Here is a 14,301-nt window from a genome sequence, read left to right as displayed (position 1 = left end):
GCTGCGAGATTGTAGGGAAAAAGACAGGAGAGAAAGGCGGGGGGAAACTAAATCTTACACACGAAAGTGCATGCAAATACACTCCCCCAAACCAATGACCCCCCCTCAGACAGACACACACATTCTCTAGTCTGCTGACCTGGGCCACAGATGGGGCTGCAAGTCATGAATGAAATACTTTGTTGAGCCATCATTATTTTGTGTCTCAGTAAAACACAGTATTGCCCTTTACACACAGTGTTTACTGCCCATGCATGTGTCACAAGCAGAGTTCTAAAATCACACGTCAAACACCACAGAGGCATGCCAAAGTACAAAGGTTTTTTATTATAAATTCAGCTTTTACAACATTGACAATACACAGTATTCCTATGGCCCAATAAAATGGCTTGCATTTAGGGCTATAGACTAACTATGAGCGCCGGGGCAAATTAACACAACAGTTGATTCACTCAATGTTCTTTCGGTTTCTTCTGAGAAGTGTTTGTTAGTCTCTACCCGAGCAGGGATTGTCTCTTCCTCCCGATCAGGGGTCGTTAATCGCCGGCTGGTTCGGATGTCAATAGCAGTTCGGTGGCTGTCACCCTCTCCACACTGGCCCAGCTACATGGTAGCGTTGGCAGCTGAGTCGGGCATGTCCCCAGTGACTATAGTCGCAGGGGATAAAAAACATACAATTCCTTTAGTAACACTATAGAGAGTGTTGGATGAATTGAGCTCTTGGTAGCATGGCTCAGTTTTCGGTGGCTGCTTGCTGGGCGGTCTCTCGCTGTGCGCCGGGCCCGCTGGGTTGTAGCATTGGGTGTGTAGCCTCTCACAGTTATATCGGGCGTGTCCCCGGTGTTAGCAGGCGAACCAGGCGAACAGCCGATCACTCTGAAGGTACATTCTGGTTCCTTCTAACACTAGTTCTGAGGGCGTGTTTAGAAAGGAGTTTGGAGAGGGAGGTGGTGATAGGGAATTGGCAACTGCTGTCTCAAATCAATGTAGTTCATTCCAATCTGGGGGATCACAGCACACCATGCAAGCAAACAAATAGTTCATGCAATTCAATTTCACACGTGAGGACGTCAGAAGTTAAGTAAAAGGCCATCGCTGTAAACAACACAGCACAAGCGATTAAAAGTCACTCATGAATAGGCAGGATTAAATGCAAAGACCTCCTGATACTTAATATAAAATAAATGTGTCTCTAGTCAAGTAAGAGTCGGTGTCACTTGTGACACATGTTCTGTTGAAATGAGGCAGTAATAAGCAATACAAGCAATAAGTAGGGGATCAGTTTAGTCTCGAGTTATTTTTAAGAGACATGGCCCTGTTTCAGTTACTCTGCTCCCTCTCTGCTCCTACTAGGATAATTACATTCTCTTTGCTAGCTGTCTCATTTCCAGGAGAAAGTTTGTTTTACCAAACTTTCATCTCAAAGCCAGTTGGAACTCACTGGAGGTTCATAGGCATTGTGTGCTGACAGAAACGGACAGGGATGAGCTTCCTCCACTGTTCTCTGCCTTTACGTCTAACAGGACATGAACAACCTTAACTCTTAAAACTTCAACACAGTTGCAAGCTTCCCTGTGTAACTGCATAAGCCTGAAGCACACACACAATTATAATATATGTTCCTCTCTACCCTTGCATGCGATTTGAGTCACTTCCTCTTTCTCTCTCTCTACCATCAGACACAATAGAAAATGAATAGATTAATATTCTGCCTTTTCTGTTGACATGTATTCCTTATGTAGATATCCTGGGTAAACAACTTGAGGGATAGGAACAAGGAAAATTACACCCCATTTTATCAGTGCTAGCAGTGCAGGGGGAGTTTGTGAAAGAGAGTATGAGAGGGGTAAGAGGGCACACTGCTTTGTCCTTGTCGCGCAGCAAGGCTGGCATAGCTGCCAGGGCTTCCCAAAAAAAGAGGTCACAACAATACACAGCCTTTGTCTGACAGGACTACTCTAAAAAGATGTCTCTCCTTGTCTTTCATGATCTCTGAGTCGAGATCAGACTTTTCCAAAATGGCATATTCCCCGAGGCAGCTCCTTACTTGTCAGAGACATTAACTAGAAGCATGAGCTAAAGTTATTCATGCTTCGTTGAAGCCTGCCATTGGGTGCTTTTAGGTTCAGTGTAGAAGGTTGTGTGTGTGTGTGTGTGTGTGTGTGTGTGTGCGTGTGCGTGTGCGTGTGCGTGTGTGTGTGTGTGTGTGTGTGTGTGCGCGCGTATATACGGTGTGTGTGTTTGTGCATGGGTGTGTATCTGCACGTGACCATGGAAAATTGCATTGTGGGATTTTCATGCTTCATTGCAGCAATACGTCCTGCCATTGTTTAACTCTGAAGCCTTTTAACAAACCCTGTTAGGCTTTAGATTGTTTGGGGATTTAGAGACCTTCTGCACAAGCCTTTCCCTTCTGGGAAAAAGAGAATGAAAGTTTCTCCACTTTCAGGGACAGCTGGCTGCTGTGAACTGTCTAACTGTGTCAGGTGAGAGAACAGAGCAGGCCTGGATGACTACAGTATCTATGAGTTTTGTGGGAGGATTCCTGTGTAGTACCATGTGTGGGTCCCTGTACTGTGTCTGTCTGTCTGTCTGTCTGTCTGTCTGTCTGTCTGTCTGTCTGTCTGTCTGTAAGAGGAGGTGATTAAATTACTAACAGGCTAAGATAGACAGATGGATAGCAATAAGCGATATTACTTACACATGAAAGAGAGCATGTTTACAGTATGTGCTGTAGCTTTGGTTTATTTCTCCAAAAAATCAGGTAGGTACATTTACCCTGGGATAAGCTGGTCAGGGGAATCTGTAAGAGGACGGCAACACTTAGCTACAAGACACTATAGAACAGAACTAAGTGGACTTTCATCTACATTTACTCTGAAAAATGGTGATTGCAATCTAGCAAACTTTTGGAAGTCTCATCTAGTTCAACAAAACTATCGCATGTGCTTTGGATGAAGGTTTATGATTTTCACCTGAAGGATGAAGTTTTCCCTTATGATATACTCTTGCTCGACTGGGCAAATGTCTCTAGTTACTATTGGGGATATCCTGTTCATGCTATGTCCTGATTGGACAGTAGGGTGTCAATCAGCCTTAAAGGAGCAAATCAGATTTCAGAACAGCTATCATGTGAACAGGAAGTGACGTGTCTTCCACGATGACAAGTGCTGCTTGCTGTAATGGGGACATCAGATCTTATATTACAGGGGATATCTCATGGATAGCATGCTAGGAGTTCAAATGATCTGGAGAGAGTTGGTGAAAGGAGGACTTTGTCCGCTGAATTTTCCTAGGCAGCCATCGGAAAAGCGTCTTGCACAACTTTTTGCTTTTAACCTTGGACTTGGTCATGGTCTTAGTGATGGCATTGGTCAGCAAGGTGGGGTTGTGAGGCAGGGAGGGGAGAAATGTTGTAGCGTTGTTGTCAGCCTTCTGAGGATTCAGAACCGCCAAGAAACGTCTCTCTTGCTGCCTGAAGTCATACTCCACACTGCAGCGACAGAGAGATAGAGAGAGGGTGAAAACTGAGAAAAGCAAAAACAGGAGGAACGAGTCAAACCGATCTGACCATGCTTCTTGTGTCTCACCTGTAGACGATACAAGCGGTCTTCTGACAGGTGGAGCACTCCCTGAGGTCCTGCCCTGTCCTGTAGCATCGCCGACTGAAACAGCAGGAGAGCAGGAGATATTAAAGTTCCAGTGCAGTCAAAAACACGATTTCCCTGTGTTTTATATACATTTCCACACATGAGATTGGAGTAATACTATGACATTATGAAATTTATGATAATGCCCTATTAGTGTAAGAGCTGTTTGAAAAGACTGTCCGAAATTACCATGCAGTAAATTAGTTAATAGACCAATAAGAAAGAGAGTTCCAAATCTCTATGCCAGTAAACGTTAATTTTCAGTTTTCACCTCCCCACTCAGACCACTCCCAGACAGTCCTAGAATTATTTTTGCCTGAGAAACTAAACTTTGATAGGAATATGTTTTTGTTTCTATTTGACCATTTTAATTTAAAACAGTCACATTAATGTACTTAATTGTCACCCAGAAATGATTTGAATTTGAGATGAAAACGGCAGCATTGGGCCTTTAATAAGAACAAAAGAGGCTTTAATTACTTTTCAATTCTTTCTAATATCATTCAGTTCTCTACTCACTCCTTCCCACCCCATCTATCTCCCTTTCTCTTCCTCTACTCACTCCTTCCCACCCCATCTATCTCCCTGTTCTCTTCCTCTACTCACTCCTTCCCACCCCATCTATCTCCCTTTCTTTTCCTCTACTCACTCCTTCCCACCCCATCTATCTCCCTTTCTCTTCCTCTACTCACTCATTCCCACCCCATCTTTCTCCCTTTCTATTCCTCTACTCACTCATTACCACCCCATCTATCTCCCTGTTCTCTTTTTCTACACACTCCTTCCCACCCCATCTATCTCCCTTTCTTTTCCTCTACTCACTCCTTCCCACCCATCTATCTCCCTTTCTCTTCCTCTACTCACTCCTTCCCACCCATCTATCTCCCTTTCTCTTCCTCTACTCACTCCTTCCCACCCCATCTATCTCCTTTTCTCTTCCTCTCCTCACTCCTTCCCACCCCATCTATCTCCTTTTCTCTTCCTCTCCTCACTCCTTCCCACCCCATCTATCTCCCTGTTCTCTTTCTCTACTCACTCCTTCCCACCCCATCTATCTCCCTGTTCTCTTTCTCTACTCACTCCTTCCCACCCCATCTATCTCCCTTTCTCTTTCTCTTCCTCTACTCACTCCTTCCCACCCCATCTATCTCCCTGTTCTCGTTCTCTACTCACTCATTACCACCCCATCTATCTCCCTGTTCTCTTTCTCTACACACTCCTTCCCACCCCATCTATCTCCCTTTCTCTTCCTCTACTCACTCCTTCCCACCCATCTATCTCCCTTTCTCTTCCTCTACTCACTCCTTCCCACCCATCTATCTCCCTTTCTCTTCCTCTACTCACTCCTTCCCACCCATCTATCTCCCTTTCTCTTCCTCTACTCACTCCTTCCCACCCATCTATCTCCCTTTCTCTTCCTCTATTCACTCCTTCCCACCCCATCTGTCTCCCTGTTCTCTTTCTCTACTCACTCCTTCCCACCCATCTATCTCCCTTTCTCTTCCTCTACTTACTCCTTCCCACCCATCTATCTCCCTTTCTCTTCCTCTATTCACTCCTTCCCACCCCATCTGTCTCCCTGTTCTCTTTCTCTACTCACTCCTTCCCACCCCATCTATCTCCCTGTTCTCTTTCTCTACTCACTCATTCCCACCCCATCTATCTCCCTGTTCTCTTTCTCTACTCACTCCTTCCCACCCCATCTATCTCCCTTTCTCTTCCTCTACTCACTCCTTCCCACCGCATCTATCTCCCTTTCTCTTTCTCTTCCTCTACTCACTACTTCCCACCCCATCTATCTCCCTTTCTCTTTCTCTTCCTCTACTCACTCATTACCACCCCATCTATCTCCCTGTTCTCTTTCTCTACTCACTCCTTCCCACCCCATCTATCTCCCTGTTCTCTTCCTCTACACACTCCTTCCCACCCCATCTATCTCCCTTTCTCTTCCTCTACTCACTCCTTCCCACCCCATCTATCTCCCTGTTCTCTTTCTCTACTCACTCCTTCCCACCCCATCTATCTCCCTTTCTCTTCCTCTACTCACTCCTTCCCACCCCATCTATCTCCCTGTTCTCTTTTTCTACACACTCCTTCCCACCCCATCTATCTCCCTTTCTTTTCCTCTACTCACTCCTTCCCACCCATCTATCTCCCTTTCTCTTCCTCTACTCACTCCTTCCCACCCATCTATCTCCCTTTCTCTTCCTCTACTCACTCCTTCCCACCCCATCTATCTCCTTTTCTCTTCCTCTCCTCACTCCTTCCCACCCCATCTATCTCCTTTTCTCTTCCTCTCCTCACTCCTTCCCACCCCATCTATCTCCCTGTTCTCTTTCTCTACTCACTCCTTCCCACCCCATCTATCTCCCTGTTCTCTTTCTCTACTCACTCCTTCCCACCCCATCTATCTCCCTTTCTCTTTCTCTTCCTCTACTCACTCCTTCCCACCCCATCTATCTCCCTGTTCTCGTTCTCTACTCACTCATTCCACCCCATCTATCTCCCTGTTCTCTTTCTCTACACACTCCTTCCCACCCCATCTATCTCCCTTTCTCTTCCTCTACTCACTCCTTCCCACCCATCTATCTCCCTTTCTCTTCCTCTACTCACTCCTTCCCACCCATCTATCTCCCTTTCTCTTCCTCTACTCACTCCTTCCCACCCATCTATCTCCCTTTCTCTTCCTCTACTCACTCCTTCCCACCCATCTATCTCCCTTTCTCTTCCTCTATTCACTCCTTCCCACCCCATCTGTCTCCCTGTTCTCTTTCTCTACTCACTCCTTCCCACCCATCTATCTCCCTTTCTCTTCCTCTACTCACTCCTTCCCACCCATCTATCTCCCTTTCTCTTCCTCTATTCACTCCTTCCCACCCCATCTGTCTCCCTGTTCTCTTTCTCTACTCACTCCTTCCCACCCCATCTATCTCCCTGTTCTCTTTCTCTACTCACTCATTCCCACCCCATCTATCTCCCTGTTCTCTTTCTCTACTCACTCCTTCCCACCCCATCTATCTCCCTTTCTCTTCCTCTACTCACTCCTTCCCACCGCATCTATCTCCCTTTCTCTTTCTCTTCCTCTACTCACTCCTTCCCACCCCATCTATCTCCCTTTCTCTTTCTCTTCCTCTATTCACTACTTCCCACCCCATCTATCTCCGTTTCTCTTTCTCTTCCTCTACTCACTCATTACCACCCCATCTATCTCCCTGTTCTCTTTCTCTACTCACTCCTTCCCACCCCATCTATCTCCCTGTTCTCTTCCTCTACACACTCCTTCCCACCCCATCTATCTCCCTTTCTCTTCCTCTACTCACTCCTTCCCACCCCATCTATCTCCCTGTTCTCTTTCTCTACTCACTCCTTCCCACCCCATCTATCTCCCTTTCTCTTCCTCTACTCACTCCTTCCCACCCCATCTATCTCCCTGTTCTCTTTCTCTACTCACTCCTTCCCACCCCATCTATCTCCCTTTCTCTTCCACTACTCACTCCTTCCCACCCCATCTTTCTCCCTTTCTCTTCCTCTACTCACTCCTTCCCACCCATCTATCTCCCTTTCTCTTCCTCTACTCACTCCTTCCCACCCCATCTATCTCCCTTTCTCTTCCTCTACTCACTCCTTCCCCCACCCCATCTATCTCCTTTTCTCTTCCTCTACTCACTCCTTCCCACCCATCTATCTCCCTTCCTCTTCCTCTACTCACTCCTTCCCACCCATCTATCTCCCTTTCTCTTCCTCTATTCACTCCTTCCCACCCATCTATCTCCCTTTCTCTTCCTCTCCTCACCCCTTCCCACCCCATCTATCTCCCTTTCTCTTCCTCTACTCACTCCTTCCCACCCCGTCTATCTCCTTTTCTCTTCCTCTCCTCACCCCTTCCCACCCCATCTATCTCCCTTTCTCTTCCTCTACTCACTCCTTCCCACCCCATCTTTCTCCTTTTCTCTTCCTCTCCTCACCCCTTCCCACCCCATCTATCTCCCTGTTTTCTTTCTCTACTCACTCCTTCCCACCCCATCTATCTCCCTGTTCTCTTTCTCTACTCACTCCTTCCCACCCCATCTATCTCCCTTTCTCTTTCTCTACTCACCCCTTCCCACCCCATCTATCTCCCTGTTCTCTATCCCTACTCACTCCTTCCCACCCCATCTATCTCCCTTTCTCTTTCTCTACTCACCCCTTCCCACCCCATCTATCTCCCTGTTCTCTATCTCTACTCACTCCTTCCCACCCCATCTATCTCCCTTTCTCTTTCTCTACTCACTCCTTCCCACCCCATCTATCTCCCTGTTCTCTTTCTCTACTCACTCCTTCCCACCCCATCTATCTCCCTTTCTCTTTCTCTACTCACCCCTTCCCACCCCATCTATCTCCCTGTTTTCTTTCTCTACTCACTCCTTCCCACCCCATCTATCTCCCTGTTCTCTTTCTCTACTCACTCCTTCCCACCCCATCTATCTCCCTTTCTCTTTCTCTACTCACTCCTTCCCACCCCATCTATCTCCCTGTTCTCTTTCTCTACTCACTCATTCCCACCCCATCTATCTCCCTGTTCTCTTTCTCTACTCACTCCTTCCCACCCCATCTATCTCCCTTTCTCTTCCTCTACTCACTCCTTCCCACCGCATCTATCTCCCTTTCTCTTTCTCTTCCTCTACTCACTCCTTCCCACCCCATCTATCTCCCTTTCTCTTTCTCTTCCTCTACTCACTACTTCCCACCCCATCTATCTCCCTTTCTCTTTCTCTTCCTCTACTCACTCATTACCACCCCATCTATCTCCCTGTTCTCTTTCTCTACTCACTCCTTCCCACCCCATCTATCTCCCTGTTCTCTTCCTCTACACACTCCTTCCCACCCCATCTATCTCCCTTTCTCTTCCTCTACTCACTCCTTCCCACCCCATCTATCTCCCTGTTCTCTTTCTCTACTCACTCCTTCCCACCCCATCTATCTCCCTTTCTCTTCCACTACTCACTCCTTCCCACCCCATCTTTCTCCCTTTCTCTTCCTCTACTCACTCCTTCCCACCCATCTATCTCCCTTTCTCTTCCTCTACTCACTCCTTCCCACCCCATCTATCTCCCTTTCTCTTCCTCTACTCACTCCTTCCCCCACCCCATCTATCTCCTTTTCTCTTCCTCTACTCACTCCTTCCCACCCATCTATCTCCCTTCCTCTTCCTCTACTCACTCCTTCCCACCCATCTATCTCCCTTTCTCTTCCTCTATTCACTCCTTCCCACCCATCTATCTCCCTTTCTCTTCCTCTCCTCACCCCTTCCCACCCCATCTATCTCCCTTTCTCTTCCTCTACTCACTCCTTCCCACCCCATCTATCTCCTTTTCTCTTCCTCTCCTCACCCCTTCCCACCCCATATATCTCCCTTTCTCTTCCTCTACTCACTCCTTCCCACCCCATCTTTCTCCTTTTCTCTTCCTCTCCTCACCCCTTCCCACCCCATCTATCTCCCTGTTTTCTTTCTCTACTCACTCCTTCCCACCCCATCTCTCTCCCTGTTCTCTTTCTCTACTCACTCCTTCCCACCCCATCTATCTCCCTTTCTCTTTCTCTACTCACCCCTTCCCACCCCATCTATCTCCCTGTTCTCTATCCCTACTCACTCCTTCCCACCCCATCTATCTCCCTTTCTCTTTCTCTACTCACCCCTTCCCACCCCATCTATCTCCCTGTTCTCTATCTCTACTCACTCCTTCCCACCCCATCTATCTCCCTTTCTCTTTCTCTACTCACTCCTTCCCACCCCATCTATCTCCCTGTTCTCTTTCTCTACTCACTCCTTCCCACCCCATCTATCTCCCTTTCTCTTTCTCTACTCACCCCTTCCCACCCCATCTATCTCCCTGTTTTCTTTCTCTACTCACTCCTTCCCACCCCATCTATCTCCCTGTTCTCTTTCTCTACTCACTCCTTCCCACCCCATCTATCTCCCTTTCTCTTTCTCTACTCACTCCTTCCCACCCCATCTATCTCCCTTTCTCTTTCTCTACTCACCCCTTCCCACCCCATCTATCTCCCTGTTCTCTATCTCTACTCAACCTTTCCCACCCCATCTATCTCCCTGTTCTCTTTCTCTACTCACTCCTTCCCACCCCATCTATCTCCCTTTCTCTTCCTCTCCTCACTCCTTCCCACCCCATCTATCTCCCTGTTCTCTTTCTCTACTCACTCCTTCCCACCCCATCTATCTCCCTTTCTCTTCCTCTACTCACTCCTTCCACCCCATCTATCTCCCTGTTCTCTTCCTCTCCTCACTCCTTCCCACCCCATCTATCTCCCTGTTCTCTTTCTCTACTCACTCCTTCCCACCCCATCTATCTCCCTTTCTCTTCCTCTACTCACTCCTTCCACCCCATCTATCTCCCTGTTCTCTTCCTCTACTCACTTCTTCCCACCCCATCTATCTCCCTTTCTCCTTCTCTACTCACTCCTTCCCACCCCATCTATCTCCCTGTTCTCTTTCTCTACACACTCCTTCCCACCCCATCTATCTCCCTGTTCTCTTTCTCTACTCACTCCTTCCCACCCCATCGATCTCCCTTTCTCTTTCTCTTCCTCTACTCACTCCTTCCCACCCCATCTGTCTCCCTGTTCTCTTTCTCTACTCACTCCTTCCACCCCATCTATCTCCCTGTTCTCTTCCTCTACTCACTCCTTCCCACCCCATCTATCTCCCTTTCTCTTTCTCTTCTTCTACTCACTCCTTCCCACCCCATCTATCTCCCTTTCTCTTTCTCTTCTTCTACTCACTTATTCCCACCCCATCTATCTCCCTGTTCTCTTTCTCTACTCACTCATTCCCACCCCATCTATCTCCCTTTCTCTTCCACTACTCACTCCTTCCCACCCCATCTTTCTCCCTTTCTCTTCCTCTACTCACTCCTTCCCACCCCATCTATCTCCCTTTCTCTTCCTCTACTCACTCCTTCCCACCCCATCTATCTCCCTTTCTCTTCCTCTACTCACTCCTTCCCCCACCCCATCTATCTCCCTGTTCTCTTTCTCTACTCACTCATTCCCACCCCATCTATCTCCCTTTCTCTTCCTCGTCATTTCTCGTGATTGTGATCTTCGTCATTTCTCGTGATCTTCCTTCCTGTCTCTTACCCCTTGCTGAGAGCTTGGCTCATCTCCAGGTCTTGGATGATGTTGAGAAGGGTAGTGATCCTGTCCTGGTTGGCTGCCAGGTTGGCCTCTACAAACTGCAGCCTCCGTTGGAGAGGGGCTGGCCTGCTGCACTGTGGGGAAGGGGGCAGCAGCAGCGCTGCGTCAGCCGGGTGGGAGTGAGCCAGCCTGGAATCGTCTTGGGATGGCTGCGGGGTGGTGCTTGACGATAAAAATGGAAATACTGGATGGATCATCTGGTGTGTCTGATTGGGATGGGTGAGGGTGTAGGAGGCTAGGTGAGCCATGCGGGATGGAGGCAAAAGGCGGTAGCACTCGGGGTCTATGGGTGTGTGTGTGAGGAGATCAGTGATGGTGTATGGACGGGCCTGTGGTATGAGTCGGTGTGTGGGGCTTGTGTGTTCGTCTGGCGTTGATGTGGAACTGAAGTCTGTGTTTCTGTGGCTTGGTGTTTTGGTGACGGGCTTGACATGTGCAGAAGTGTTCGTCTGGGTTGCAATGAGGACCTTAGGGTCTGCTCGTGTCTGTGGTGTGACGGAAGGTGGAGCGTCATTTGTGTATGTCTGCCCGTCATGTCCGAATGTGGATGTGGTATTTGCATGTGAGTGGAATGCGCTGGAGGGAATGTGCTCTGTGTGGGAACGTATCTGAGGCTCAGACCCAAGTTTTAGGTTTGTGGCGAAGTGTCCCTGCTCTTCTCCTTCTTTGTTTGCATCCTTTTCAGCGACGCATTCTGGGAGGTCAGTGACCTTTGATGCATTGGACATTCTAGTGTCCCTTTCCTCGTTTGTCTGTGACGCGATGACAGGGCTACAGTGTGTGTTTCTGGTGGAGACGGTCAGTAGCTTTGGATATACATTTGCGTGCATTATTGGTTCAACGACAAATCGCTTATGAGTGTTTGCGTGGTAGGCAGTGGTTTGTTCAGCGTGTGTCTTTGTGAATGTTATCTTATTATGTGATCTGTCTGATGGGTCAGGTGGTTTATTGTATTGCATCTGCGTCACGATCAATGGTCTCCAGTCAGTCAGGGATGTGGTTGAGGGATGACGCCGAGTAGATGTAGTTGCCTGTGACGCGTTCTCAACACTGTGGGGTGTTTTGGGGGATGTGTAAACTAAGTAAGGGGATGTAGGTGTGTGCGATGTGTTTGAATGGTTAGGGGTATGGGACAAAGGCTTTGGGCGTGTAGTGGTGTTTATTGTGGTATAATAGTAGGTGGGTGTAGTTGTGTGTGATGTGGTATGTGATGTGTCATAAGGGTTAGCCTGAGTGGCGGTATATGGTGTGTTTGCTGACGTGGTAGTTGTGTGTGACGTGTTAGCATGGCTAGGGAGTATTCTATATGTCGCTGTAGTAGCTGTGTTTGGGAGTGTTGTTGTTGTCGGTGTGCATACAGGGGTAGGTGGTGCCGCTGTGAGTGCCTTTGGAGACTTAGGGGGTTTAGTGGGATAAGGGGGTGCGCTTCTATGTAATGTCGTAGCAGTGAAAGAATGCGTTGTTGTGTGTGGAGTGTTTTCAGGCTTAGGGGATGTAATAACCCAGGATGGGTTTACATGGTTCGGAGGAGAGGTTCTGTGTGGTGGGTTTACATGGCTTGGAGGAGAGGTTCTGTGTGGTGGGTTTACAGGGTAAGGGTGACTAGATGTGATTGAGGGTTTGGGTTGTGTGTTTGGATGTGTGAGTGTCTTCGGATGCTTACGGTGTGTGCGTGGCGTGTTTGGCCTTGTGGCCACGGCGATTTGGGGAGAAAGTGTGAGCGGTGTTGGTCGAGGAATCTTACTCAAGTGAGATGGGGTCTCAAGGAAGTTGGCTTCTGTACGCCTGGGTTCAATAGTCGCCTTGGTGACTGTCGTCGTCGTTGTGTGTAAGATGCTTGTGAGGCTGGCTGCCATGTCTGGGTGTTTTTGTGAAGGTGTGTCTGCGGTTTCTACTGGGTCTCGGATAGAGGTATGCAGGGGGTATGTGGGATGAGAGGCATAACCATTAGTCTGTTTCAGATCTCTGTTCTGCCATGCAGGCGCTGGGCTTTCAGGCAGATTGGGTTTCCTGTCTTTGTTGTTCTGAATAGGGGGATTACAGTGGGGGTGGGGGGGTAGAGAGTCTGTGTGTGTCCACTGGCTTTGTATCCGATCCCTGTCTGCAAGCCTCAGAGGAGAGAACGCAGAGTCTCTCTCTTTCTCAGTATGTGAAAGGGGAAGGTTGTTTCTGTCTGTGAGTGAAGGAGGTGCTTTCATGGCTGCTGTTCCTTCAGGGCATGCAGAGGAAGGGCTCTTATCTCCCAGGCTGGCAGCTCCAGCTCCTGGGACCACAGTCTGTCTCCCTCCACACTGGCTGCAGATCCGCTGGGGCATTTGGAGAGGTGGGGGAGCTCGTAGTCGTTTTGTATTCCCACAATATGAATATGCCACAGAATGCTCTTTAGGTTTTGATTGGTCCCCTTCTCTAGAGGACATGGTTGAGACAGGCTCCACCTCATCACTGCCGTCAATACAAATCCCTCCTATAGCCTCAGAGTCAACTACACTGCCATTGGTGTAGCGCATGTCCCGCCTCCCTTTGAGCTTGCTATTCCCCATGCCCCCTGATAAGTGTGGGTTAGTCTTGATTGCCCGGGCATAGCAATAAGTCCCACTTTTCCGTTGGTTGAAGAACACATTCTTTGTGAGCTTACTGGAAATCCCTTCAAAAGTCACACCCTGTTTGATCTTGGAATCTAAACTCCTCTGTTTTGCAATAACCACTCCTTCTCTGACACTCTTAGTCTGTCTGATTCCTTCCTCTTCCTTTGGCTCCTTTGGGATGTAGCCATTGGATTTGGGAGTAATCCTGCTGTCTGATTGGACAGGGAATGTGCCAATTAGTTGCGTGCCCTGCAGGATGGGAGGGGCTCTTACACCAGGCGAAGTCTGCACTCCGATGCTGCACTGGGGACCCCATGTCAGGGGCAGCACTTCCCCGGCCCTTTCCCCTCCTACTGTCCTCCAATCACGTACCCCCACCAGGGCGGGAACTCCTAGTACTGGCACGGCAGTGGTCAGGTCAGCCGCCCGTCTCCCCATCACCTGGTCAACTGGCTCAGAGGCCTGAAAACCCTGGAGAGCTGGTGTCCACCTTCACCATTACATCTATTGGGAAAGTCAATGTTAGTTTACTGTGAAGAGCACATTATGATCTCTAAGTTTCAAACGTTAAGTCTATAGTCACTTTGAATGTTTACTCTGTGAAAAGAATATGTACAGGGGAAGAACGATTGAATTCAAACAAAGTACACATAAAGGAAACTGCCAAAGATGCCCACATGCAGCAGAAATAGAGGACAAGCAGAGGTCTAAAGCTTTGATAGCAGATTGGAGATAGTCATGAATAATGGATATTTTCAAGTCTACCACAGCTTAGAACAAAAAAAAATATTAATTGAGATTATACACCTACACTGACAATAGGAGACATTATTATGTGATATAATGTGTGAGAGGTTGTTTCACTACTGTGAGCT

The 14,301-nt window shown here is 48.2% G+C and overlaps 1 protein-coding gene across 1 annotated transcript; it reads right to left on the bottom strand.

Moving 5' to 3' along the window:
* Positions 1-325: 325 nt before the first annotated feature.
* LOC118966631 (INSYN2B protein-like) lies at positions 326-11,089 on the bottom strand. The gene is made up of 3 exons (XM_036989350.1): positions 10,785-11,089; positions 3,591-3,665; positions 326-3,493 (listed from the first exon to the last, which is right to left on the bottom strand). Exons 1-3 carry the CDS (start codon positions 11,087-11,089, stop codon positions 3,232-3,234), a joined length of 642 nt encoding a protein of 213 aa, XP_036845245.1. The 3' UTR covers positions 326-3,231.
* Between the last annotated feature and the right edge of the window lie 3,212 nt (positions 11,090-14,301).

The sequence above is a fragment of the Oncorhynchus mykiss genome, chromosome 10 (genome assembly GCF_013265735.2).
Source record: "Oncorhynchus mykiss isolate Arlee chromosome 10, USDA_OmykA_1.1, whole genome shotgun sequence".
NCBI classification, from domain to species: Eukaryota; Metazoa; Chordata; class Actinopteri; order Salmoniformes; family Salmonidae; genus Oncorhynchus; species Oncorhynchus mykiss.
Note: the sequence above shows the minus strand (reverse complement) of the source record. Positions and strands in the feature narration are given on the sequence as shown.